Source organism: Erpetoichthys calabaricus, chromosome 11, assembly GCF_900747795.2.
Source record: "Erpetoichthys calabaricus chromosome 11, fErpCal1.3, whole genome shotgun sequence".
Classification (NCBI taxonomy): Eukaryota; Metazoa; Chordata; class Cladistia; order Polypteriformes; family Polypteridae; genus Erpetoichthys; species Erpetoichthys calabaricus.
Genome location: NC_041404.2, coordinates 62,439,674 through 62,464,956, shown reverse-complemented (window position 1 = coordinate 62,464,956; position 25,283 = coordinate 62,439,674). Strand labels below are relative to the sequence as shown.

General features: G+C 49.1%; 1 protein-coding gene across 1 annotated transcript; it reads right to left on the bottom strand.

Annotated features, from left to right (window-relative positions):
- Positions 1 to 1,529: 1,529 nt before the first annotated feature.
- Positions 1,530 to 23,379, bottom strand: LOC114660467 (hepatitis A virus cellular receptor 1 homolog). The gene is made up of 7 exons (XM_028813178.2): positions 23,232 to 23,379; positions 18,820 to 19,155; positions 16,043 to 16,126; positions 9,618 to 9,703; positions 7,215 to 7,323; positions 3,739 to 3,775; positions 1,530 to 2,074 (listed from the first exon to the last, which is right to left on the bottom strand). Exons 1-7 carry the CDS (start codon positions 23,323 to 23,325, stop codon positions 1,981 to 1,983), a joined length of 840 nt encoding a protein of 279 aa, XP_028669011.1. The 5' UTR covers positions 23,326 to 23,379; the 3' UTR covers positions 1,530 to 1,980.
- Positions 23,380 to 25,283: the final 1,904 nt, after the last annotated feature.

Below are 25,283 nucleotides of genomic sequence, written 5' to 3'. Positions count from 1 at the left end.
GTGGCCCGCTCTGGGGACAGTTGTGTTTGTTCCAAAGATCTTCCATGTGGGGGTCACTGAGGCCCCTGTGCTCTTCCCCAGATTTTGGTCTCCACGCCATCCTGTCTGCTTGGTTTGTTCTCACCTGGTGGACCTTCCGGACAACTGAACTGACCACAGGTGGGCTCCAAACATCTCAGTAACGTCAAGAGAGTGGGGACCACCTGAGCCGAGTAAGGGGCCTGAATGTATTTTTAATAAATCTGCAAATAATCCTAACCTCTCGTTGTCACTTTGTCACTCTGGAGTGTTGTGTGATGGGAAAAAATGAACCTGAATGACTTCAGTGCAAGTGTGCAGCAGAACAGAATGGGACCAAAGTGGGCGGGGGGGCCTGAAGACTTTGTCAAGGCGCTATAAAACGGGAAACAGGAACATAAACAGAAACCGGTGAAGAAACCCAGAAATGTGAGGGCCTCATGCTGAGCAGTCGTCACAACTTCAGGGGACTCGCATCTCAGCTCAACGAAACATGAAGGCGCAGAAGTCACAGAAAACCACCGAGAACTTGTGAGGGGAACAAAAGAAAGGAAAACGTGAAAGACCAAGAAAAGGAAAGGGTTTGAAACGTCACCTGTGCAGACCCCATAAATAATCAACGAGAACTCCTGGAGGAGACGTCCACAAGCAACACATGTTATAGTCGGGGGGTTCGTAAGATTGAGACCCCCCATACTCAGGTGCTTCTGGGACCTGAATGGTGGCTCGCTGATGTCACCGCCACTCCTCATCAGGCCTCGTGATGTAACGAGTGAAAGCCCCCTTTAGAGTGACAGACCACACCAGGCTGGAGCGCAAGAATCAAATGACATTGAGGTGGCGCCTGTGACACGCCAGGAGCACTTTGAGTTTTCTGAAGTTGTCACAACTGAAGGAGTCCAAGGAGGTGAAGAGAGAGAAGTGCAGCTCAGATTAGAGAAGCTGGAGTCCAACAGATCACCAGGTCCCGGTGGTCCACCTTTAAGGAGGATCTGGATGAGACACGGGGACAGCTAAACAAGCGAGTGACCCGTGGAGTGGACAGTCCCCTGTCACCTGTCAAACGTCTTATGATGGCTTTAAGGAGGTCAAACTGCACATGGTGGGTTCACAAAGTCGTCAGACCCCTTCACTTTCTGCACACTGGTCTCATTTTCATACATTTCTGCCATTTTTGCCCATTGATGTCCCCTCAATAACTCATAATGACAAAGTGACAAAATGCTCTCAGAAAGGTTTGTTAATTCATTGAAGTATTCAGCCCCTTAATCTGTGACGGTCCACATTGTGCTCACATCCATGGTGTTTTCTTGTCAGGTGACCTCGATTGGAATCCACCTTCAGAAAGGCACATGAGTGCCTGAGGACAGAAGGTCCCACATGTTACAAAATCCAAGCCATGGAGTCCAAGGAACTCCCAGTAGATGAGCACATCGATCAGGTCAGGGCAAAAGGATCAAACCGTCTCTAGAACTATGAGGGCCCTGGAATTGGGAAACAGAAGACATTCGGGACCACCAGGACTCTACCTAGAGTTAACTGTGTGACCTTAGCAGGTAAGGGAGGCGACCAAGGACCCAGTGGTCACTCAAAGAGAACTTCACAAGTCCTCCGATGAAATGAAAGGACGGCCACCTCAGACGGTACTCTGTCAATCAGGTGTTTGTGGCCCGACGGTGGCAGGAGAAGAAACCTCCTCTGGTCTGATGAGACCCAAATGGGCAGACCTTCAAACTGTGTGTCTGTTGGACACCAGGCAGTGCCCCTCGCCCCACCTAAGAAAACTCCTGTGGTCGCTGGACTGGGGCTGATTGTGCCCATCGCTCCTCCAAACAGAAGCCATTCACACACATGAGACGACGAACAGTAACGTTTGTGTTAATTCAAGTCCGGCTGAGACCACCGCAGCCCCCCCCCCCAACTGACCGCTCTGAACGTGCGAGAGGGGCTCCGCTGAGGCCGCTAGTCCAAGTTGTAGATGTTCTCTTGTGCCTGTCGTCCAGCGTTTATCTCATAAATGATGTGCTGGGGCACGGCGGCCGAGGTGGGCGTCACGCTGAAAACAAACAAACAAACAAACAAACAAATAAATAAATACAGTAACTAACTAATTAATTGATTGATTGATTGATTGATTGATTGATTGATTGATTGATTGATTGATTGATTAAGAGTTCAAATGCTAACTTTTAAAAATTGATTGATTGATTGATTATAAGAGCTCAAATGCTAACTTTTAAAAAGCACCAGCGCCCACCCAGATCAGCTTCGGTGAACTTCAAGTCCCCCATCTTGTCATATGCCACAGATTTATTTTTTCATGTTTTGCTTCTTCATTCCAAGATTTGTGTTAACTGGCAACTCTAAACTGTACCCGGGCACCTAACGATACACTGGTGCCCCCAAGCTGCCCTTGTGCCAATGTTGTCCCCTCTCTAAAAATAACAGAAATTGATCAAGTTGGTTTAGAAATGCCATGTTATGTGAGGCTTCAGCTAAAAAAACATGAAAAGGTGGTCTTTAAACCATCTGAAGACCCCCCCCCCCCCCCCCACACACACACACCAGCAGTATGACCAGCAGTCCTCAGTTTGCCTGGATGTTAGCCAACCTTCTTACAAACAAACCCACCAACGTGGCTCTGTGCAGAACAGGGGTCTCGGTCTCAGTTGCCATCCCCAAGAAGGTTCCAGAAAGTATTTTTAGTTCTCGACGTCCACCACGGGCTGCAGAAGGTGACGGATTTGTGAAATTCCAGTGGGCTCCTGATTTGAAAAGGACATCTGCTTAAGGGGGCTCACTTCAGGTCTACTGGTCCTGATAAGCATCCTTTCTGCTGCCTCTCCATGTCAGGACCACCCAAAGGTCCACCTGCATATGCAAAGGCCCCCTGACTTTGTGGTCCAGTAATGGAGCTACGAAGAACCCAATGAAGGAGCGTTAAAGACCTGGGATGTTTAGGAGTGAAGATACACACACACACACCCATTAAAAAGAAGACTGAGCCACAAGTGTATCAGGACCACCATTTAAAATATTTAGCTTTAAAGGGGACTTGGATGTGGGGCTCACTTTCAGCAGGAGGGCTCACACTGGGGTGGCTGCAGGTTTTCCTTTTAGTTATTCTGTCCACTTGACCCGTCATCAGAGTGCACCCGTCACCTACTGACCCGGGGCGGGTCGGCCTGTTCACCAAACCCAATCGCTTGATGAGATGATGCCGAACTGACCAAGGGGGGCCAAGGAGGGGGGGCCTCCTCACCTCCATGAAATATCCAAGTTGCCACGCGTAGGGAGGGTCACTTAGGAGCCCCGCGGTGACGGCAGGCGAGTGGGCAGTGGAGGGTCCGTCCCTTTCTCTCCTGTGCGTTCATCCACTATGAAGAAAGGACTGAATGTGAGATCTGCAAAGAGCTGATAGGAAAGATGAGCTCAGTGTAGAGGGGAGTCACTTCACTAGAAAAGGAAAGCTGAGCTCGTAGGAATTACAGGAGAACATCGGGAGACGAGACGATTCCAAGGGTGTGAAATGATATTTGAATTGACTTCACCTTAATGAAGTGGTTTGAGTGACACTCGTCGCCACCGCTGCCTTAAAGGAACGGAGTTTTGAGACCCCAGATTAGCTGATGGAAGACTCGAACCTCATCCCACCCATTCTGCCACCGACCCCTGGAAACCTTTTTTGGGAATATTTTCCGTTTTGTTTTCTCTGCTTACCTTCCAGCGTGCTGCCACACTTTCTCGAGGAGATTACCTGCGAAGAAAAACAGCAAAACACTCGTATGAGCAGGTAAAGTGCCTTCCATGACTGCCTGCACCCTTAGAAAGGAGAGAAGACCTCACTGGCATAAGAAAGAGGTAGGCAGGGGCTGCCAGGGCACTTAGATGAAACAAAATGGAAGCTTTCTTCTAAAGTGCCAGCCTATTATACTGTAAGCAATGTGGCACAACAGCTGGTATGCTGGACTGTGATGGTCTATTATCTGTGATGACTGCAGATGTTCTATCAGACGGTTGTGGAGAGCGCCCTCTTCTACATGGTGGTGTGCTGGGGAGGCAGCATTAAGAAGAAAGAAGTATCTATCTATCTATCTATCTATCTATCTATCTATCTATCTATCTATCTATCTATCTATCTATCTATCTATCTATCTATCTATCTATCTATCTATCTATCTATCTATCTGTGGTGATGGGCTGTCACTTCAGTCACTTCTTCTGTGTCACGTAACAAAGGTCACATGAACAAAACTGAAGGCATTGTATCTGTGAAGCCCCCTGGGGTGATGCTTTATGAAAGTCACTATGCGAGACATGCCCCACTATGAGCCTTGGCACACCTGTGACACCTTGGCACACCTGTGACCTCGCCAGTGTCTCACCCTAACCTTGAACTTGCCATTTGTAAGCTGCTATGGATGAATAAACCACTAGCTAATTAAAATGTCAGGAGCCGATCGTCTGGAAAGCTGCTGGCAGGGGAGAAGTGGCACAAGGACAGAAGTGATGTCACAAAGGGGCATGGGAGGAACATGAAAATGGAAAACTGCTGTAGGTAGGCAGGGGCTGCCAGGGCACTTAGAAAAAGGTCTTCACTTAAGGTCCTTCAGATGACTGTAAGTGCCAGGATTGCCAGTCCTTCTAAAATGACTCATAGTGGGCATGAATGACTGACAAGATGGCAGCATAACACCTCGGAGCTCGCAGCTGGCACCAGCAAATGAAAGAATCAGCCTTGTGGATTGGAGCCTTTGAAAGACTGCGCTAGGCTTTGGGTTGTAGTTCACTCAGGGACCACCAGAGGTCAGTATGGACTAATAGCTGAAAAGTCCTCATTGGCATAAGAAAAAGGGAAAAGGTAGGGGAGATCAGGTGGGCAGAGTTTAGTGAGTTGTTATTGGCAGGTGGGCAGACCACCACACCAGCCTGGCCACAGGGGGCTGCAGGGTTTGCTCTTTTGGTCTGTTCCTTTAATATTTTATGTTCTCCCTGTGATCGTCCCCTCCATGGTGCCATAGGAGGACCCTCAAAGAACCACCCATAGGAAAGAAACTTTATTTAGACCTGCATGAGTTTTGACAAATAGCCAAGAGCAGGTGATAAGGGGCCTGCATAAGACACGAATGGAGTCGGGATTATTAAAGGACCCTCGCTGCATTCAGTCACACAGGCTCAGTCCAGTGCCAGTATCTTGCCTACTACACTTTCAAGGTTTCCGTTTTGTGCACAGAACTCCTCAAATCCCAAAGGACCGACTGCACGTGCAAAGAATTCTTCCCAGAATGAACTCTTTCTTCGGCAAGCAACCACACAAGGAAGCACACAACCCATTAAAGAGCCACTCAGAAGCAAGGACTTCAAGAGTGTAAGGTGGTCCTCCCCATTGTGGGCTGGCACAAGTGCCAAGCAGCACTTGTGGAATTTGAAACACACCGAAGTGGACCTCACAAGGTCCTCCAGCGCTCGCCTCATCTTTGCTTATTTCAGAATTCAAGACATGCCGGTGATGAAGTCGACTTGAACTCTCGTCACGATCTCAGCCTCAGCCGCACGTGACATTAAAGCTGTGAGGGGTGTACCTTGAACCCGTTACTGTGTTAGGTGGACCTGACAGGGCGTTTTACTCACCAACTAAATCCACAAGATAAAGCAGACAGTAAATGTACAAGCGGTGCGTGCGGAGGTCCCTTAGCTTTATTCATATTCATATTTGACCCACCCTGACAACATCTGACATCATCCGAAGTGCCCTACAGTCGTAAGAAATGATTGTGTTGGCAGCGTAACGAGTCTGCCGCGCTGCAGGAGTCCTGAGACGGGAGGCCGCCGGGTTTCTCACTCACTTCCCTAGTGGGACAGACGCGATACGAAGGACGGATGGAGTTGGATGCCCTGAGCGCTTTAGCACATGCGCACTAGGAGTGGGGCCGTGCGCGGCTCCCTCCGTTACTCCAGTCAGTCGGTCCTGAGGTGGCGGGACTCGGGAATCCTGGGGCTCGAGTGTAAGAAACACTGCTGTGCGAAATGAAGACTTTAATTCAAGAAAATCCGAATTTATTATTAGGGGGCTGCAGTGAATGTGGCACTTGTTGGCACTTGAAGGTTTCACGCCCGCACCACCGACGATTCACCAATCAAAATACAGTCCTCGCTAGAGCCCGCCCCCTCAACTTTGATGAGTGAAAGTGACAGTTCTCCTGCCGTTGCGTATTTCATGTCGCGCGTGGTGTCCCTGAAATGAGTACGTGAATGAAACAGAGAAATACAAAACGAAACACTGTATATGTTACACCTTTATTATCTATACTTACAGTTTAGGTTGTTTTAATTTATTTATTGCCACATTTCACACTATTTTTATTTATTTGTGTTAATTTTGTCCTTCATAAAGAGTAAAACGCGAATTAAAAACTAGGACCTGAGTGCCACCACTTACTTCATTATTCTTTTAAAACGCACGTATTAAAGTCACAGAATACGTGTGCGGTGAGACCACCTATGGGGCGATCGACCAAAAGGCCAATCCGGGAGTATAGCTGAGGCTACCTGACTGTTTCTTTTGAAGAGAAAACGCCTGAACTTTTAAACCCTCTTTAGAAAGTCGCCTTCGTGTTCCCGACAGAGGGACAGTAGGGTCAGCCATTGAAAAGTTCATTCAGCCATCTCCGTGCCACATTTAAGGTACAAAAGACGAAGCGGGCGAGAATGTCTCCGTGTCAGTGTGCTCTACTGAAACTTTCAAAAGAAGAAGCCGCTCTGCAACGTCCAGCCATCTCCTAATTGTTTAAGAGCCGCGCAGCGTTACTGCGACTGGCCTCAAATGGCGACGCGCAGGCGCAGTCGCAGTCAGTGGCCGTTCGTGCACTTGAACCTCCGTAGCGAAGGCACCAAGCACTCGGTGGTCTGCGGTCCTCAGGCCAAAACCTGACGGAGGGCTACCTCTGCGCTGGGTGGGAGGCAAACGTGTCAGAATAACTTGAATTGTGTGATTTGAACTAGATTTCATTCTCACTGAAAGTAAAGCAAGAAAAATAACAGACGTGAACGGCGCTATATTGGATATGTCCATAAGAAAGAAAGAAAGAAAGAAAGAAAGAAAGAAAGAAAGAAAGAAAGAAAGAAAGAAAGAAAGAAAGAAAGAAAGCTGTCCCAGTCGGCGCCCAGCCAGAGACCGAGCACCAGCGGCTACTTACACTTGAAGATGAGCGCCGCCAGCGAGCTGAGGACCGTCAGGACGGAGGCGGTCACGCAGGCCACCAGCATGGCGATGTTCGAGTGCTGGCCTTTCATTGTGCTTTCCTCCTGCAGAGAATCAGAAGATAAATGATGAGTGTGAAGCTAAAAGGAGCAGCAACCTAGAAATAGAAATAAATATATTAAAAAAGTCGAAACACTGCATTAAACTATCAGCACGAACACGAATGCGATGAGGTGAATGGCGCTATAAAACAAATCATGGTGCATGAATAATAAACAGACGTGAAAGGCACTATATAATAAAGCGGTGAAGAGCGCTATGTAACATAAAGAGCGTATGAATAAATATGCAGAGGTGAAAGGCGCAAAGGTGAATTGTGTTATTTAAAAGATATCACTGCACAAACTGATATACTGACATGAAAGGCGCTTTATAGCAGAAAATGACATATAAACGACATACAGAGGCTTTACAGAAGATAGCAGCGCATGAACGATCTACAGAGTGAATGGCACTATATAGCTTATAATGGTGTATAATCCATATATATAGTACATGAATGGCACTATATAGCTTATAATGGTGTATAATCCATATATACAGTACTTGAATGGCGCTATATTGCAGATAATGTAAAAGACGTCATGTTTACACAACACCCAGATGTGAATGACGCCCCCCATAAGCCCACGTATCCACTGTTTGCCTCAGAGGTGGCCACTGATTTCGAGCTGTCATGTCCGTCACCCACCAATCCAATGAGGACTTCATGTGGTGTTGTGCCTGATTGCTTAATTTTGTTCCTGCTCTTTCACATCCATTGTATTATTTACAGTCCTTTGTTTGCCCAGCTGGCATCCCTTCCAGTGAGTGGCCTCATTTTATGACAGTGGTCTGTTAGGTTCAGGTATCGGGACCCAGAGCAGATCTTTGGGCCACCTGTTGAGTCGCTGCCATCGCTTTTGCCTACGGTGCCCCACAGTGGCTTGGAAGACCAGGCGGGTGACATGAATGTGTAGAGTGAGGATGGTAACCTAAAGGGACATCATGTAGGCTCCACACAGATAGTGCCAGGCCGAGGATTTGAAACCTGACTGCTGGAGCTGTGAGGCAGCAGCATTTGCCTCCATGTCACCTTCTAAAACTGAAGGCTCGACCTCTATCAGCAATGATGAAACAAATAGAAGTTTTCTTCTAAAGTGCCAGCCTATTATACTGTAAGCAATGTGGCACAACAGCCGGCATGCTGGACTGTGGTGATGGGCCATCACTTCAGTCCCTTCTTCTGTGTCACCTAACAAAGGTCACATGGACAAACTGAAGGCTTTGTATCTGTGAAGCCCCCCGGGGTGATGCTTTTTGAAAGTCACTATATGAGACACGCCCCACTATGAGCCTTGGCACACCTGTGACCTCGCCAGTGTCTCAGATGGTCCTGAACTTGTCATTTGTAAGCTGCTATGGATGAATAAACCACTAGCTAATTAAAACGTCAGGAGCCGATCGTCTGGAAAGCTGCTGGCAGGGGAGAAGTGGCACAAGGACAGAAGTGATGTCACAAAGGGGCATGGGAGGAACATGAAAATGGAAAACTGCTATAGGTAGGCAGGGGCTGCCAGGGCACTTAGAAAAAGGTCATCACTTAAGGTCCTTCAGATGACTGTAAGTGCCAGGAGTGCCAATCCTTCCAAAAGGACTCATAGGGGGAATGAATGACTGACAAGATGGCAGCACAACACCTCGGAGCTGGCAGCTGCCACCAGCAAATTAAAGAATCAGTCTTGAGGATTGGAGCCTTTGAAAGATGGCACTAGGCTTTGGGTTGTAGTTCACTCAGGGACCACCAGAGGTCAGTATGGACTAATAGCTGAGAAGTCCTCACTGGCATAAGGAAGATGAGAAAGGTAGGGGAGGTAAGGAGGGCGGAGTTTAGTGAGGTGTTGGCAGATGGGCAGACCACCACACCAGCCTGGCCACAGGGGACTGCAGGGTTTGCTCTTTAGGTCTGTTCAGTTTAATATTTTATGTTCTCCCTGTGATCGTCCCCACCATGGTGTACTTTTGTTGTTTGATCGTTTCTGGCACATTCTTTTGGGTTTGAGTGACCTCTAGTGGTCATCGTGATGACAGACCAGTAAATGACAAGTTATGTGTCAGAGCTGAGCGATGCCACCCTGACCCCTGCTGGCAGATTAGAGAACTTCTACTTCTGTGTCCATGCTTGTGTAGCAGTGCCAGTTGGACTTCCTTGTCCGAAGTGAACACCTGATTTTTGTCACCGTAGCCGTTGTGTGCCCTAAAGTGAAGGGAGGTGTCATCGGCACAGCCCCCCCCCCCCCCCCATCCCAATGGGTGCAGCTGGTGAAGTGAAGGGGGCACAATTACACAAATCACTCACGATATCTGAAGGTCGAGTCAGGGTGGCGTTCCACTGTGGTGGTCTTGCACCTGATACACTGGGGGCGTCATCCTCAATCCAGTTACCTGAAAAGAGAAGTGAGTGAGATGCATGAGTGGGAGGCACAGAGAGCGCCACGTCAGGGTGGTCCCTGAGGCTCATCTGACCCAGATGTGAACTGATTAAAAGCTGTCCCACCTGCAGAGGGTCTGTTTTCAGGGACCTTTGTCAAGGGGCACGAGTTCAAATCAAAAACACAAACCCACCATCAAGTGGGCCTCTGGTGACCCAAACTTTGCTTTGGGCATCTGCCAGCTTGGCATTATATTTGGGCAGCCTGGTCAGAAAGGTCAGTTTGGGCCAAGCCCCCCTGAGTACTGGTGCAGCAGAAGGTCCTTGGATATCCTACTGGTCACCCAAAGACTGAAAGGTCCAGCTGTCCACTGTCATGTAGAGAAACGAAAGGTCCAAGGAACAAACTGGTGGTCAGCACTGGGATGATCTCCTCTATGGCAGGACGTGAGGCGGACCACCCTTTCATCAAAAAAGGACTGGGACCATGTGGTCCACAATGAGGAGTGGAGGTCTGTGTGGTCAAATCACGTTATGGTCACTCAACACAAATGAGCAGTGTGGTCACTCAGCTGGGCCAAGCCAGAGAAGCGGTGTGCCATTGTGGGCTTCAGCTCGGCCCACTCCAGCAGATCCAGTAAACAGGTTGGCCACCTCCTTCAAATTAAAGGGGTCAGGGAGTTAAATGGAGGGGGACCTCATGAATGGACAAGGCGCTCAGGTCTAGTCACACCTTTTGGTTGTCACACCCTGATGTCACTCTCTGGACTTTAGAGTCTTGGATGCCTTCGTCCAGCTCAACACTTTGTGCCAGCCTGGTTTGTGACATTTAGAAAAGGGACCCTCCAGATGGCGCTGCGGTGGGCTGGCACCTTGCGTGAGATTTGTTCCTGCCTTGTGCCCTGTGCTGGCTGGGATTGGCTCCAGCAGACCCCCGTGACCCTGTGTTAGGATATAGCGGGTTGGACACTGACTGACTGACTGACTGACTGACCCTCCAGATGACTTGAACCCGAGTCCATCTGTTCTAAAATGCCATTCAGACTCAGAGAGCAGCAGATGACATAAAAGTCAACATCAGAAGCGAGAAGCTGACAGCAGCAGACTAAAAATGGGCCGCCTGTGACAAAGGGGTTTAAGTGACTCACCAAACCAAAAGGAAAACCACAACAGTGCCGCTCTATTATGAGGGCGGATGTGCCCCCCTCAAGACTCGGGTTTTTGAGAAATGACAGCTGAAAGAGACCCTCGCAGAGAGCAGCGGGCCACTTTAATCACCATGTAAGACTGAAACTTCTCTGGAGTTGTTTTGAACGTTTCATTGAGGACAACAGCAGGGGGCGCTAGGGAGTCCAATACACTACTGAGCTCGTCAGCACCCCCCAAAACTCTTGAAACTCTGTCACTGGGACCACCTGAGTGTAACAACCCACCATGTCACCATGTAAATAGAAAAGGACTGTAAGTCACAAGAATGGAGAAATTAAAAATCCAAAATCCACCCATCCTTCCATCTTGCACATCTGCTTTATGATGAGTGGAGTCACGGGCAGCTTGAGCCTCTCTCGGCCAGCATGGGGTGCAAGGCAGGAGCAAACCCTGGGTGGGATGACACTGCATTATAGTGTGACACACACAAACACACACACACACTGGGACCAATTTAGCATTACCACTCCACCTAACCTGCATGAGGGAGGAGTTTCTCGGTACTGTGAAAAAGTATTTGCCCCCTTCTGCTCTCCTCTGTTCTTGTGTATTTGTAACAAAGAAGGGCTTCAGGTCTCAAGTCAAAATGGATTTTAGATAAAGGGAACCTGAGTGAACACAGAACACCATTTCTGAATTGTTACTTAAGATATCCAACAGTTGTGAAAAGGTAATCGCCCCCTCAGGTCCTCCCCCAAACAGCTGACAAGGCTGATTGATCATCTGACTCTGTGGACTGGGCACAGTTACTCCTTTCTCAGTCTTCCCATCTATTGACCCTCACGATGAGAGTGAAGTTGTCACCATAAGAACACCAGGCCTCCATCAAAGGAAACCACGGAAAAGAAGAGCAACTTAACAATCATAGAAAGGATGACCCAGCCAGTCTATTTAATCACAGGGAGATCCATTAATCCTAAATGGAGAACATTCAGAACAGGTCAACACACCAAAATGACCACAAAGGGTACAATGATGTCAAATTCAAGAAGACACAGAGGATCCCAAAGGAACATCCAAAAAACTGCAAGCCTGTTTGGCCTCAGCTCAAGTCAGAGTTCAGGACTCTACGATAAGAAAGAGAGCAAAGAGAAGTGGGAGAGGAGGAAAGCAGAAACCTCTGGCATCCAAGAGGAGCATCAGTGCAAAGAAACACCCAAGCCGTTCGGAACAAAGACGGACAGGTCAAGAGTTAAAGTCTGTGGGTGACACGGGGCCCACAATGTCTGGCGCTGGACCTGCAATGATGACACGATGCACTGGGGACGCCACTATTATGAAGGAGCCATGAACTGTCCACTTGACCAGAATATCTGTGTTACGTTTTAGGTGGAGTTTATGTGAATTTTAGGTTTTATTGCTGGTTTATGACGTTTCACGTCTTTACGTTATGTGTGCTGGTTTCCTATGTGATGCGGTTGTTGTGTTCATTGTGGGTGGTGCCCTAGGGGGCGGAGCCACTCTGATGTCACCACTCCTGAGCCCGCCCTCAGGCTATTTAAACTGGCAGAGAAGGCTGCTCAGGAGTCAGGAATCATTCGTTCATTGTGAAGTATTGTCAGTACTGACAGTTCATCCTGGATTTACAGTTTTTTTTTATTTTATTATTTAAATATTTATTTTATATTTTTATTATTAATTCTGTTCCTGAATTATTCCTTTAGCCTTTCAGGGCTCGTTTGCTGGGGTTTGACTCTTGAGGCAACTCCTTTGTGCCTCTTATTGCTTTGCCGATCCTTTTTTCTGCATTTCGCTATTTTTGCAAATAAACCTTTAATGTATAAAGAGTCCTGTTTGCACCTTCCTATTGAAGCCACGGGTTTACGGTCACCCTCCTCTTTAGGTATATTATTGGGACATTGAAGTTTATTTTTTAAACCCCCTTTGGGCCTGAGGCAGGCGGCTGCAGCTGAATTAAGCCCATTGAGTTGAGACGTTTCTGGCCTGTGAAGCCTTTCATGGAGCCTTTGGAAGCCTCACACTATTTTGCCCCTCACGTCATGACAATTCCTAAGGTGAATGTCCAGTCATCAGTTTGTGACGTGAAACTCAAGTCTCCTTGCGTTATGCAGAAGGCCGAGGAGCCAAAACACAAAAACAAGTCGACAAGTGAATGGCTCAGAGGTTTCAGATCGGCCAGTCCGAGTCCTGACTTGAACCTAAAAGGGCAGCCAACTGTCACAAACCCACCAAAGTGTGTGAAGGGGAGCAAAGAAGAGCGAGCAGTGAGAACGACTAAAATCAAAGGATCAGAAGTGCTTAGTTGTGATTCAAGATGCTGCCACCAAGTGTTGGACCTATGGGGGGCAATGACTTTTTCACGTGGGTGCTGGAGAACTTGAGCAGAGATTTAAAAACTGCATTGTGTGGACCTCGGGTTTAATTTCTCTACTTTTGCCCAAAGTGAGAGAGACGGAGAATCTCATTGAGTCAAATAGACAAAAGCAGCACGGGGGCAAATACTTTCTCACAGCATTGTGTAAGAAGATTCAAACACAACAGGAATTGAGAAAAAGACCCATCAGTGACCACAGCCTGGCCATTGGACTGGACGGGTGACCTCAGGGTGTTGTCATGGCGATGCTGAGCACCATGGGCCTCTCTAAAGTCCATGCACTTGCCAGGGGGACACAAACAACTCTGGACAAACCCCAATCTGCTGCAGTGCCCACCCAAACCCACACACGGGGTCAGTTTTCATAACATCCGTGTCTTTGGGGATGTGGTGGGGGGGCAAAGCAGAAGAAACCCCGGAGAGAACACACAAGACTCACATGGACATGAGCTCGGGGCCCTGAAGATGTGAGACAATGGCACTAATCCCTGCACCACCATGCCACCCATCTTCTCAGTCACCTTTGTAAAATGATCTGCATGACAGCCTGCTGTGAAAGGCGCTATAAAAAAGCTGAAATACAATCAAACCATTTGAGGGACTGGGAGGTTTAAATGGTGCCATCACATTAAGTCGCTGGACCCATGAACTCCTCTTCTGTGTCATTCAATGGGTCCACATGTTATAAACGTGTACAATTTGTTTATAATCGCCGATAATTAGTGAACTTCTTCTTCTTCTTCTTTCGGCAAAAGATTAAAATCACAATTACTGGGCATAACAGAAGGGGGCGCCCTTGTTGAGACTGCCTCACTCAGATTAATATGCCATGGAGGTCAACGCTGAAAAAAGGACATTTGTGAAATAACGAAACACTCAGCTCAGGAGGGATGAGCACAGGGACAACACAAGGCAGCAAATAAACAAAATACAAACAGCGACACCTGACACTGCACTGCACCTACCTGTACGGGTATTGAGCCCGGTCTGCCAGCCTGCTTACCACACACACACACACGCCAGTCTGATCTCCTGCGTCTCTTTCTTATTCTGCTCATCGTTTGAACCCCTGACCAGCTCCCCTTCTAACTCCAAATTCAGTGAGTCGGTGGGCTCCAGAAGACTTTACACCCCATCCTGGGCTCCTTCCCAGCTAATTAACCTCCATTCTTATTTCCATTGGTTACACCAGACTAGAGCTCCCTCCAGTGGCCAAAGGTGTCCCCGCACCTTTGAGGCTCCAGTGAAGCCCTCTTGTTTCCTGCTCTGGCAGACAGATGGCACCGTCACAAATGTTCCTGTCTAGGCTGCTGTGCTCTTAAGTGTCTGGGGGGCTTCTTTGGCACTCATGTTGTATGCCCTCTGGCACCCTCTGGCAGTGTTGCCCATTTTCCACTCCTAACTTCTGGGTGTCCCTACCTTGTCCAGTGCCATCTTTTACTGCCTGCAGTCCCCTGTTGGGTGGGCATACCCTCATGCCCTTCTGAAGTTTTGTTGGCTTTTTAAAGTGCCATGTGATGGTGTGCCCCATGATGGGCGCTATATAACACACTCAATGACTGACTGCCTTCCTCTTACTCACTGGCCATCAGCAGTTTATTCAGCAGGTCTCACTTTTGGGTTCACAAATGTAATCAACACTTAAAATCTCCACCTAAAAATGTCCTTCTGGGGTAAAAGCGAACACACGCAGCGCCCAGAGCTTTGATCAGGAGGGAGGAGAGCAGAAACAGCCAACAGACCACTGAGCAGACCGGTGAAGGGCCACCGCAGTGCCCTTTGTCACCATAAACTCACCGCACTGCCATCTCAAGGAGCTATAAATAATCCTGTTCACGTCTCAGGGTCACTGCCACTGTCACACACACGGCTGTCTTCTTGTGATTTGAAAGACAAGAGTGGCCCGGCTGTTATGACATCGAGCGAGCTGGGGGGGGATTGGGCACAATGACAGCCCCAATGTGCCCAGTGCTCTCCGCACGACATTAAGAGACACCAGGGCCATAAAGAGGTCACTATCACCAGTAAGAGGTCATCATCAACAGTAAGAGGTCACCATCAAAAATAAGAGGTCACAATCACCAGCAGGAGGTCACCAGGGCCATAAAGAGGTCACCATCACCAGTAAGAGGTCAGCATCACCAGTATCAGGTCACAATCACCACTAAGAGGTCACCAGGGCCATAAAGAGGTCACCATCACCAGTAAGAGGTCAGCATCACCAGTATCAGGTCACAATCACCACTAAGAGGTCACCAGGGCCATAAAGAGGTCACCATCACCAGTAAGAGGTTAGCATCACCAGTAGGAGGTCACCAGGGCCATAAAGAAGTCAGCATCACCAGTAAGCGGTCAAGAGGGCCATAAAGAGGTCATCATCACCAGTAAGAGGTCACCATCACCAGTAAGAGGTCATCATCACCAGTATGAGGTCACAATCACCAGTAAGAGGTCATCTTCAACAGTAAGAGGTCACAATCTCCACTAAGAGGCCACCAGGGCCATAAAGAGGTCACCATCACCAGTAAGAGGTCACCATCAACAGTAAGAGGTCACAATCATCAGTAAGAGGTCACGAGGGCCATAAAGAGGTCATCATCACCAGTAAGAGGTCAGCATCACCAGTAGGAGGTCACCAGGGCCATAAAGAGGTCATCATCACCAGTAAAAGATTACCATTGATATTAAAAGGTCACTATCACCATTAAGAGGTCACCAGGGCCATAAAGAGGTCACCATCAGCAGTAAGAGCCCACCATGCCTTCCCGCCCTCCTCACAGGTCATAAGCAGTCGACTTGCACTACTCACTGGCTGCTGGTGGCCGATGGGACGTCATCTGCACCGCGGTGGCTGCAGTTCCCACACTGGGCTCAGTTGTCGTCCGAGGAAGTGCTGAGGGCAGAAAGCAGAAGACAAGAGAGCTTGTAAGATGATCAGCTGCCTTGAGGTTTAATGTCAGTCTCCCCAGATGTGCTCACAGGGTCTCATTTTGGATTCGTCTCACCTTCCCCACACTTGGCTGCCTTCACCTATTTCATAATGAGGGGTGCCAGTAAAGGCGCTATATGACATAACGAGGGAGTGACTGACTGATGGGTGGCACAGCCCCTGTCTCTGTGTGCCCCTCCATGTCCCAAAGGAGGAGTGCTGGCCTCTCCAAATGGGCCCAACAGTAGAACAGGCACAACCCCTCAGCCCACCAATAAGCCTCAGATGGTGAGTTCACTTAATGGAGACTGGTGCTGCCCCCTACAGTTGAAGACCATACAGACCAGCAGACTATGAGCTCTATCGCGCCTCCCTGGACCCCCATTGTCGGCCATGTGTATGAGCAGCTGGCAGCCGTTGACAGATTACGAGGGATTGAATCGGCCTTAGAGATCATCATAGAACTGAACAAGCAGACATTGTCAGAAATGGTGGGAAGCCAGTAGTGCAGTGAGAGTAAGATTGGGGGGGGGGGTTTGGATGGGTGGGAGGGGTATCAGAAACAAAGTCCACAGATCATAACCCACCGCAGAACAAAAGCAAACTTGTGAAGTCCCATAATGAAACACAAACTGAAAAGTAGTAAGAGACAGAGACGGAGACGGAGACGGAGGGGGCTCCACCGCTCTGCACCAAGAAGCCCCCCCTACCATCATGGGATTGCCTGGTCAGGACCCAACTACAAGTGAGGGGTGTGGCCAAAAGCAAAGAAAATGAAGAAGATGTGGGTGAGGATGAGGGCGTGGCCTGATACTGCTGAGCCACCAGCTGATTGGCCGAGAGGGCATTATCACTTTGTGCTCACCCTCTGAATTCCGCCATTTTGTACACGGGTTTGATGCTTAGAATAATAATGAAGGCGACTCGCAGTGTTTGATTGGCTCCATTTCTTTTTGATTTCCAATTGGACCTCAGGCAGGTGAAGTGAGTTGCTTAGGGTCACATGGTGTCATAAGCCCTGCAATGAAAACTATGGGGGGTGGGGGCGGGCCCTAACAAGTTCTGTTTTTTTAATTGGCGAATCGTCTGAAGGGAGGACTTCCGCACTTTGCTTGACTTGAGAGTCCTGTGGCTCAAAGGGGTGTCTGCTGTAAACATGGCACTTGTTGGCACTTGAAGGTCGATGTCCGCTCTACCGAGGATTCACCAATCAAAACACAGCACTGAGTAGAGCCCGCCCTCTCAACGTTGACGAATGAAGGTGACAGTTGTCATGTCTGCTTGCAGTGCCACTGACCTAAATGACTTGCTCTAATTCTTACACTTACAGCACTTGACATACAGTTCCTGGTCACATGGTGTCAACAGTGGGATTAGACCTCATAACCTTAGGGTCCAACAACTTGATCACCACAACGCCACACTGCCGACTCATCGCTTAGGCTTTCTTAAACCAAACTTTCATCTAATCAGTGATGGCAATGCTCTGATGTTTGGGAGGTAGTGGGTTTAGATCCCTCAGCGGGACCCCCTGAGCAAACCCCTCAGCAGCCACTATGAGCAGATGCTACATAAAATCACAAGGTTAGAACTTCTTTTCCTACCATTGAGTCCTTAAGTGACCCTAAGTGAAATAAGAAATAAGGAAACAGATGGCCTGCCCACCGAGTGCCTTTGCTAAAAGGCGCTATATATATGTAAAATAGAAAGGGGTCAGATGTAGAAATGTGACAACAGACGTCCTCTTGCACGTGTAAGTCATTTGGGGTTAAAGGCATCAGCGAAATCAATATGTCGGCATGTAAAAGGACTGCCCAGTCCAGCCAAACAACCCATAATGGAGGCACAAGGCTGACTCTTAATAGGTTGCCTGTCCACTCGTGCCAGGGCAATGGGACAATGAGCTCCATGTTCTGGAAGTGGCACGAAGCTTGGTTGCTCTTCCACACTCATCCTTCCTTAAATGGAACCTACTCCTCCCATGAAGTGACACAGCCTTTTTAGTGTCATTGAGGAAATGGATAATCTGGCATTCCGGCCCAGGCAGCCTGGGCATAATGGATGATTCTCATGGATGGACATCCTAGCTGAGATGGTGAACCTTCTCTTTCTGGTCAGGGTAATGTTATGATAGATGAGTGGAAAGAGACTGCCTCAGGGGGTGGTTTGCTTCCCCATCCTGGTGATTGGCAGCATCCCAATGATGGACCTCCATTGTGTGCATCTCTAGGGGTTCATGGGAGTTGTAGTCCTGCTAAGTTTCTTGGGAGTCACCAGAGGGAGCTGTGGAGCAAAGTCTTCCACCTGACCTGGGGACTTGGCGGCGGAGTTTATTGGGAGCAGATCCAGGTCTGGCGTTGTTCCTGGGGTTTGGAGATTTGAGACACCCCCCCCCCCCCCCCAAACCCAGTGGACCAGTTACCAACCCTAACTGGAGGGTACAATTCAGTGATGGGCAAAGACCTTGGACAAGTTTAGAGGTGCCAGCATGTGGTGGGCACTCCGAGAAAACCCAGGAGGACACATGGAGAACATGCAAGCTGCACACAGACAGTGCTTGGCCTGGGACTTGAGCTTGGGTCCCTGTAGCTCTATGGCAGCCACCTCATCTATTTTATTGTGCCCACCATGATTCAGAAGATCTGACCGTTCCTTACCTTTCAGTACATGCAGTGTGTGAAGCACCTTCTGGTCATTAAAGTAGCCCTCGATATCCACCCTGCAGCAGTAGGAGCTGGCGTCGGTGGGTTTCACCTGTTGGATGGTGAGGGAGACGTCTCCACCCAGCATGTCGCCCTTTAGTGTGTAGCGGCTGGACCTTTTGGATGTGACACGCTGGCCGTCAGTCTGGATGACTTCGTCATGGCACCACATGGTTCCACAGGCTTTGCCCCAGCAGACGGGCCGCAGGCCATACTTGATTGAGTAGTTGCAGGTAAGGATGGCTGTCTCCCCCTCGTGCACACTGTGGGTCTTCCCCCGTGAGATGTCACCTACAGAGAGATGGAAGAGAAGATTAGGGAGCGCCCTGAGCAGAGAGGGTGATGGAGTGGCCTTGGAGATAAACAGAGTGAAGCCACCATCATCTTTATGTGACAGCCACAACATGATAGTGTGGTCCAGCACCACCTGACAGGGGAGCCTCCTCTCAACAGCACCCCCTAGCGTCCCACCAAGGACTCCACTAGGGCTGCCCTCCAGAACGACAGCTCCCCATGTAGCGCAGTGGGTGCTGCCACCCAGTGGACTGGAGATACATTCAGCCCCGGGAGGCCATTGCTGCCCTTCCTTCTATTATATCTTCCCAATTAGGGGAGGGGTCATGAACCATCCTGGAACGAAGAACACCGTCCACCAACGGTCTCTGTCCATTATGGGGGCACACTGCCCACTTAACTTATCATCCATCCCAGCCAGGAAATATCAAAGTCAAGCACCTTTCAAACAAGCTGCAGCCATGATGGCGCATGACATCTCAGTACACGTCACAAGTACGGGGTGGTCCGGCATTCCTAACAAGCAGGCTAGTGAGTGTCCAGTGAGACTTTAACGTCTGTGTTGGACTGATGTGTCTATGAGGACTGTCCATTCATCCTTCCATTACAGTGAGCAAAAGCAGAGGCCAGGCCCACCTCTGGACGAGACGCCATCTCAATACTGAACAGTCTGACGAGCACAGGGCCACTGGAGAGGTGACAAGTAGCCAAATGCACAGGGACACAGGAGAATGTCCAGACTCTCCTCTGGAAGTGGCCAATACAAGATCTGGACTTGACTGTGGAGCTAAGCACTGCGTCACCAGGCCACCCAAAAGGACTGGACTTGTTAAATAGTGACCGGCCCCACAGTCCCTGAGATTACACTGGGCACTTCTGAGAGGTGGCATATATGACGGTGCAGCTGACCCATCACTGGTCACTTGGGGTCTCCCTGTCATTCCTCTGCCGGTGACTCTAAACTACTCAAGGTTACCTGATAGGCTTGGTCACCGGCAGACAGGTGTGGGCACACTGTGCTCTGGCTGTGCTCCGACGAGAGCCACTTGGGCATTCAGGATGGGTGGCACACGGCTGCTAAACCATATTTTGTAACAGCTGGGACCCTGGTGCTGAACCTCTGCAGGCCACGATGAGCTGAGGATCACTAAACTGTGACATGTGGCCTGGTTCTTCTTTAGGCACATCACATGCTGCCAGTAAGCCACAGCGTGGACCTCATGTGCCCAGGCGCTGGGGGCACAAGAAGCTATGGCTGTGCTCTACGGTGCTTCCATTTCTTTTGGTTTTCCAATTGGAGAACACAGGCAGGTCAGGTGACTTGCTCAGGGTCATGCAGTGGTGTCAGTAATGGGATTTGAACCCACAAGCTCAGGGTTTGAAGTCCAAAGCCTTAACTCTTACACCACACTGCATGAAATAAGAAGAATAAGAATAATAAATGTCACTTATATCATGCTTTTGAGTTTTACATAACTATTGTTCCAAGTCTTTTTGTGTCCCACGGTTTGAAGAAGGGCTGACGTCAGATCCTGGACCTCAGTGGTCTGATTTAGGAGCTGAGACCTCATTTTGGGCGTTTGGAGTTTTCAGGAAGGAAAGCCTGAGGCTCTGCTCCAGAGGTGTAGGCCTCATTTTGTGTTTCTCATCCAAACTCACAGTCCCGCTGTTCAAAGCAGACGTTGAGACCCTCACCTCTCTCATGAAATCACATTTTGGAAGCATCCGCAGCCTTGGACCACCTGGAAGTGCACACCGCTGACCTTCACACCGTCACAATGAGGATGTCACACACCACTCACTTCTAGTTGTCAGAGTGGGCTAGCAGCCACAAAATGGTGGAAAAACAAAATGGCGTCTCTTTTGTTGTAACCCTGATCTCAGCCTTTCTACTCTTTACCGAAATGTCACATCCCATACATGTGTCCTTCATGTGTTACCCTACCTCGTAAACGTATGCCGTCGGACAACAAGACAGAGCAGCAGGACAAACAGGAGGGAGTCACAGGTCATATGACTACAATCACAATCACGAGGGTCACAACGAGAGCCCAAGCAGCAGCACATCTCGAGCTCATGGGGCGGCCCTCAGCCTAACTTTGTCTTTGCTGCCACAAGGCCTTTGAGTGGCGGATTGGCGAAGGCCGCCAGCCTGTCTCAAAATGGCTGCCGAGACAGAGGGGCCTTCATCCTGGAGAAATCACGAGAGAGAGGCCAGAGGTCTCCACCATTCCTGTCACAAATCCTGAACCTATGGGTGCAGGTCACTCCCTTGGTTCATCCAATCCAGTTCTGACGTGATTGGGCCGATGGGGCATCATGGGATATAATGGTCAGTCATAAAGTGGCATACCAGACCATACCAGTTATGGCCTTCCAGCAGTTTTCATGGAGTTTTCACAAGCAGTTAAAGCCTGGCCTAGATGGTGAGCTCCTCATCAGAGAAACTCTGAGGGTAGAAAGCTGCTTTGTCCAGCTCTGTGACTCTTTAACATTACTAACTAATAACTAACTAATAACGACATATTGATCATATTATTATTTAGTTTCGTAATCATTATGTTACTCTTTTGAATTGTGTGCCCTGACCCCTTCATGTAGAGCCATCTTACACTCCACTAAAATAACAATTAGGCCGAACAAATAAACACAGCGTTAGATTCAACATGTCACCAAACCCCCCAGTCACCAAACAGCAGCCCACTTTCAGGACATTCAGCACGTCTTTTGTGTCACTGTCACCACACAATGTTAGTCATTTCTTCCACGGAATAAGAAATGTCTGCGGCAGAAGCCCCTTCTACGGTCCTGCAATGTCGCCACATCCAAACGACTCCAAACCGGTTCTTCTGTGAAGCCCTCTGAAATCCCCCGGGGGGACATGCATGTGACCAGCCTAACCTCAAGGACCTTCGATGGAAGGTAAAGTGAACCATAAAGTTTATTGAGACGTGAATGCAGAGAGCGTAAAAAGTTACCGACGTGAGCGATTTGAACGAGATGAAAATGGCCGACGTCCTCCGGTAATGATGATGATGATGATGATGATGATGCCTGGTGGTGATGGCTAATCCATCTGGAAAAAAGACTTGAAAGAAAGCAAAACTGAACGTAAAATGAAACGAACCTCCGCACGATCAGAAGATGGACGATGAAGCCTCCCCACCTTTCTAAAGATAAAGACATCCACAGTCAAATGTCCCTGAGCTCAGGCTCTCCTCCCCTCCAGGCTGGCTGTCCACAACGAGGAGACTCACACGACTCACCCACCAGGTGGCCCCACAGTCCAGTGTGCACCCCTCTTAATTTTTTCCCCCCAGTGACATCCTGTGTCAGGTCGGGGTCCACTTGTGAAGCCACCTGAGCCAAGTCTGCATTCTCCAATGTACTACAGTGTCAGATGAAAGGTGGGAACCAACTCTGGATGGCCCACCACTTGGCTGACACATTCACTCCATTAAAGGTCTGGGAGAAACAATGAGGAACGTGCAGGACAAACTCACCCAGATGTGAGGAGAACATGCGGACGGCACACAGAGGTCTGAACCTGGGACTGTGGAGGTGTGAGGCACTAACCGCTGTGCCACCAGGCTGCCCAAGTGTGAAGGTCCTTCAGAATCAAAGTACCCATTTAGCCCACCATGTGTCCTCACGCCCTGATCGTCTGTGACCGAGCTCAGAGTGTCTGTCCACGAGTTCACGAGGCCTTAACTTCTGCTGGCTGCCTTCTCACTTCCCTCTCGTCTGCTGACATCTGCACTTTCACTTCTGTCTGGCCAGCAGCTTTGTGTCTGGACTTGAGGGACCAGCGCACCGCCAGTAGATTGCACAACCTCGTTGGACCTCAGTGTGACTCCGAGTGAGTCACTTCACCTTCCTCTAAACTACTGGCACTCCCCCAGACAGACAACAAAGAATGTCAGCCGTGCCCCAATGGCGACTCAGCTGCTCACCCACCACCCAAATCTCTCAGACTGGTCCCAAAGCACCAGGGTGCAGGGCTGAGCCTCCTTCCGTGTTTGCACCGTTGGCTTCAACAAGCAGAGAAAGAGAAAGAACCCATGGGGACTCACCGAGGGCGAGCAGGAGCAGGAGATGGCCGACGAGTGACGGGCAGCTGCTGCGGGCCATTGTGGTTCCAGGCAGGCGAGTGACAGGGGTAGGCATGCGGCTCGCACAGCTGCTGGCGAGTGGGCCGTCTCAATGGCTGCCTTGTTCCTTGGGTGGCCCTGTGACATCGCTGGCAGTGACTCACAATAACTCATTAGCACATTTCGCTAACCTTTACTCGTCTTGATAAATGTGCGCTGCCTCTTTATTTGGATGTGAGATGTGGCACTAAGGAGGCACAAAGAGGTGCCAAACGCAGCCTCGCTGATGACTGGCATTCAATTGCTGGTCCTCATCTGTACAGTTCAGCACAGCATGGCAGCATGCCACTGTTATTGTGCCATCTTTTAGAGATGAGAGTCAAACCCAGGGATACAAGTGGACATCGAGGACAGTCCAGCACATCACAAAGGGCCACCTGGCACACCTCAGATTTGACTTGGTGGCACAGATGGAGTGGGGGTTTAAAATAAGCACCAGCCAGAGAGAGTGGCATGGTGTCTCCCCTGTCCACCCTCCATTTGGTCCCCTTCTATCTACTTGATGTCACTGTGATGTGGACAGGAAACGTGAAGGCAGGAAAGGGTGGCACAACAAAAAAAAGGAAACATGGACTGGCAGTGTTAAAACTTGTCACCATGCCAGTTCAGAAGGAAGGGTGGTGAAAAAGATGGGTGGTCTAGTGGCTGCACTTAGATGATAACAATGCCACATTGAATTTATATAGCGCCTTTCCCATGCTCAAAACATTTAGATAGGGGCATGCGCAATATGGAAAGATGTGGCACAGCGGGCACGAGAGTACACAGTTAAGAGCCATTAAGGAACACTAGTTAACCTTTATAGTCTGGCTATGCTGAGTTAAGGGGGAGAGAAGCGCCAGGGGACTGGCATGGGCACAAGTCCTGATCAGTCATCCTGCCTTGATTTTGAATTAGGATAGTAAGACCAAAACATCTCAAGCACCAAATAAGTCACTTAAATGTATTCAATGACTAGAAAGACATGTGGACAAAGAGTCCTAAAATGAACGTCACTCACTTTTCTGTTTGGGTGACGTGTTCCTTTGTTATCGCCATGAAAGAACACAACAGCACAGTGAGCACTTCAGAGATGAAGCTGTCTTCAGTGGTGCCTGTTGGTAGTCATGAATTTGATTTGTCTTGTGTTCTCATTCCTGCTTTCTCTATCCTGGATCTTGTCTGCATGCCTAAGAGCCTTCATGTCTGCCTGCTGCTCAATTACTCTTCTGTGATGTGCTTGACGCTCAGCAGATGTTGCTGTTCTTATTTCTCTTCCTCCCTTCTGTGGAGTTCTTCATCATATTTAATGATCAATAAGTGCAACATAGTTCATACAGTATGTGTTGGGCTTCCAGAGGCCACGTTTTCACTACATTTAACTTTTTCTGGCCCTATAAAGGTGGGGGGTGACCCACAGTTCCCAGTGCTTCATTCAACTGTGCTTGGGTTGGTTTTTCTGATGTTTCTAATCTAATCGATTCTTGAATTCAAATTCTACATAAATCTCTGTACATGAAACACTGATGTAAGTCCTAAGTGTGACTTTTATGGTTTCACATAAGATGGTAAAAATGTTAGAGCTGGCTCCACCTCCTTGCCATAAATATTGGCTACAATCCCAGCAATCAGCAGAACCCGCACTTGAAGCTCAGCATGTTCAGGCCTGGCCAGTACTTGGATGGGAGGCCATCCTGGAAATGCTGCTGGAAGAGGTGTTGGTGAGGCCAGCAGGGGGCGCTTACCCTGTGGTCTGTGTGTGGATCCCAATGCCCCAAGGCCCTGGCCTTCAGTTGTCATAAAGATCCCTGGGCATCCTGTGTAAAGAGCAGGGCATATCCTGCTGTCCCACCGGGGTCTGGTCATTGTGGCCCCCTAATCATCCCGTGTCTCTGACTGGCTAACTGTCTCTCACCCCTTCACCACTTAATAGCTACTGTCTGGTGAGTATACTGGAGCACAAATGGCTGCCATGGCATCATCCAGGTGGGTGCT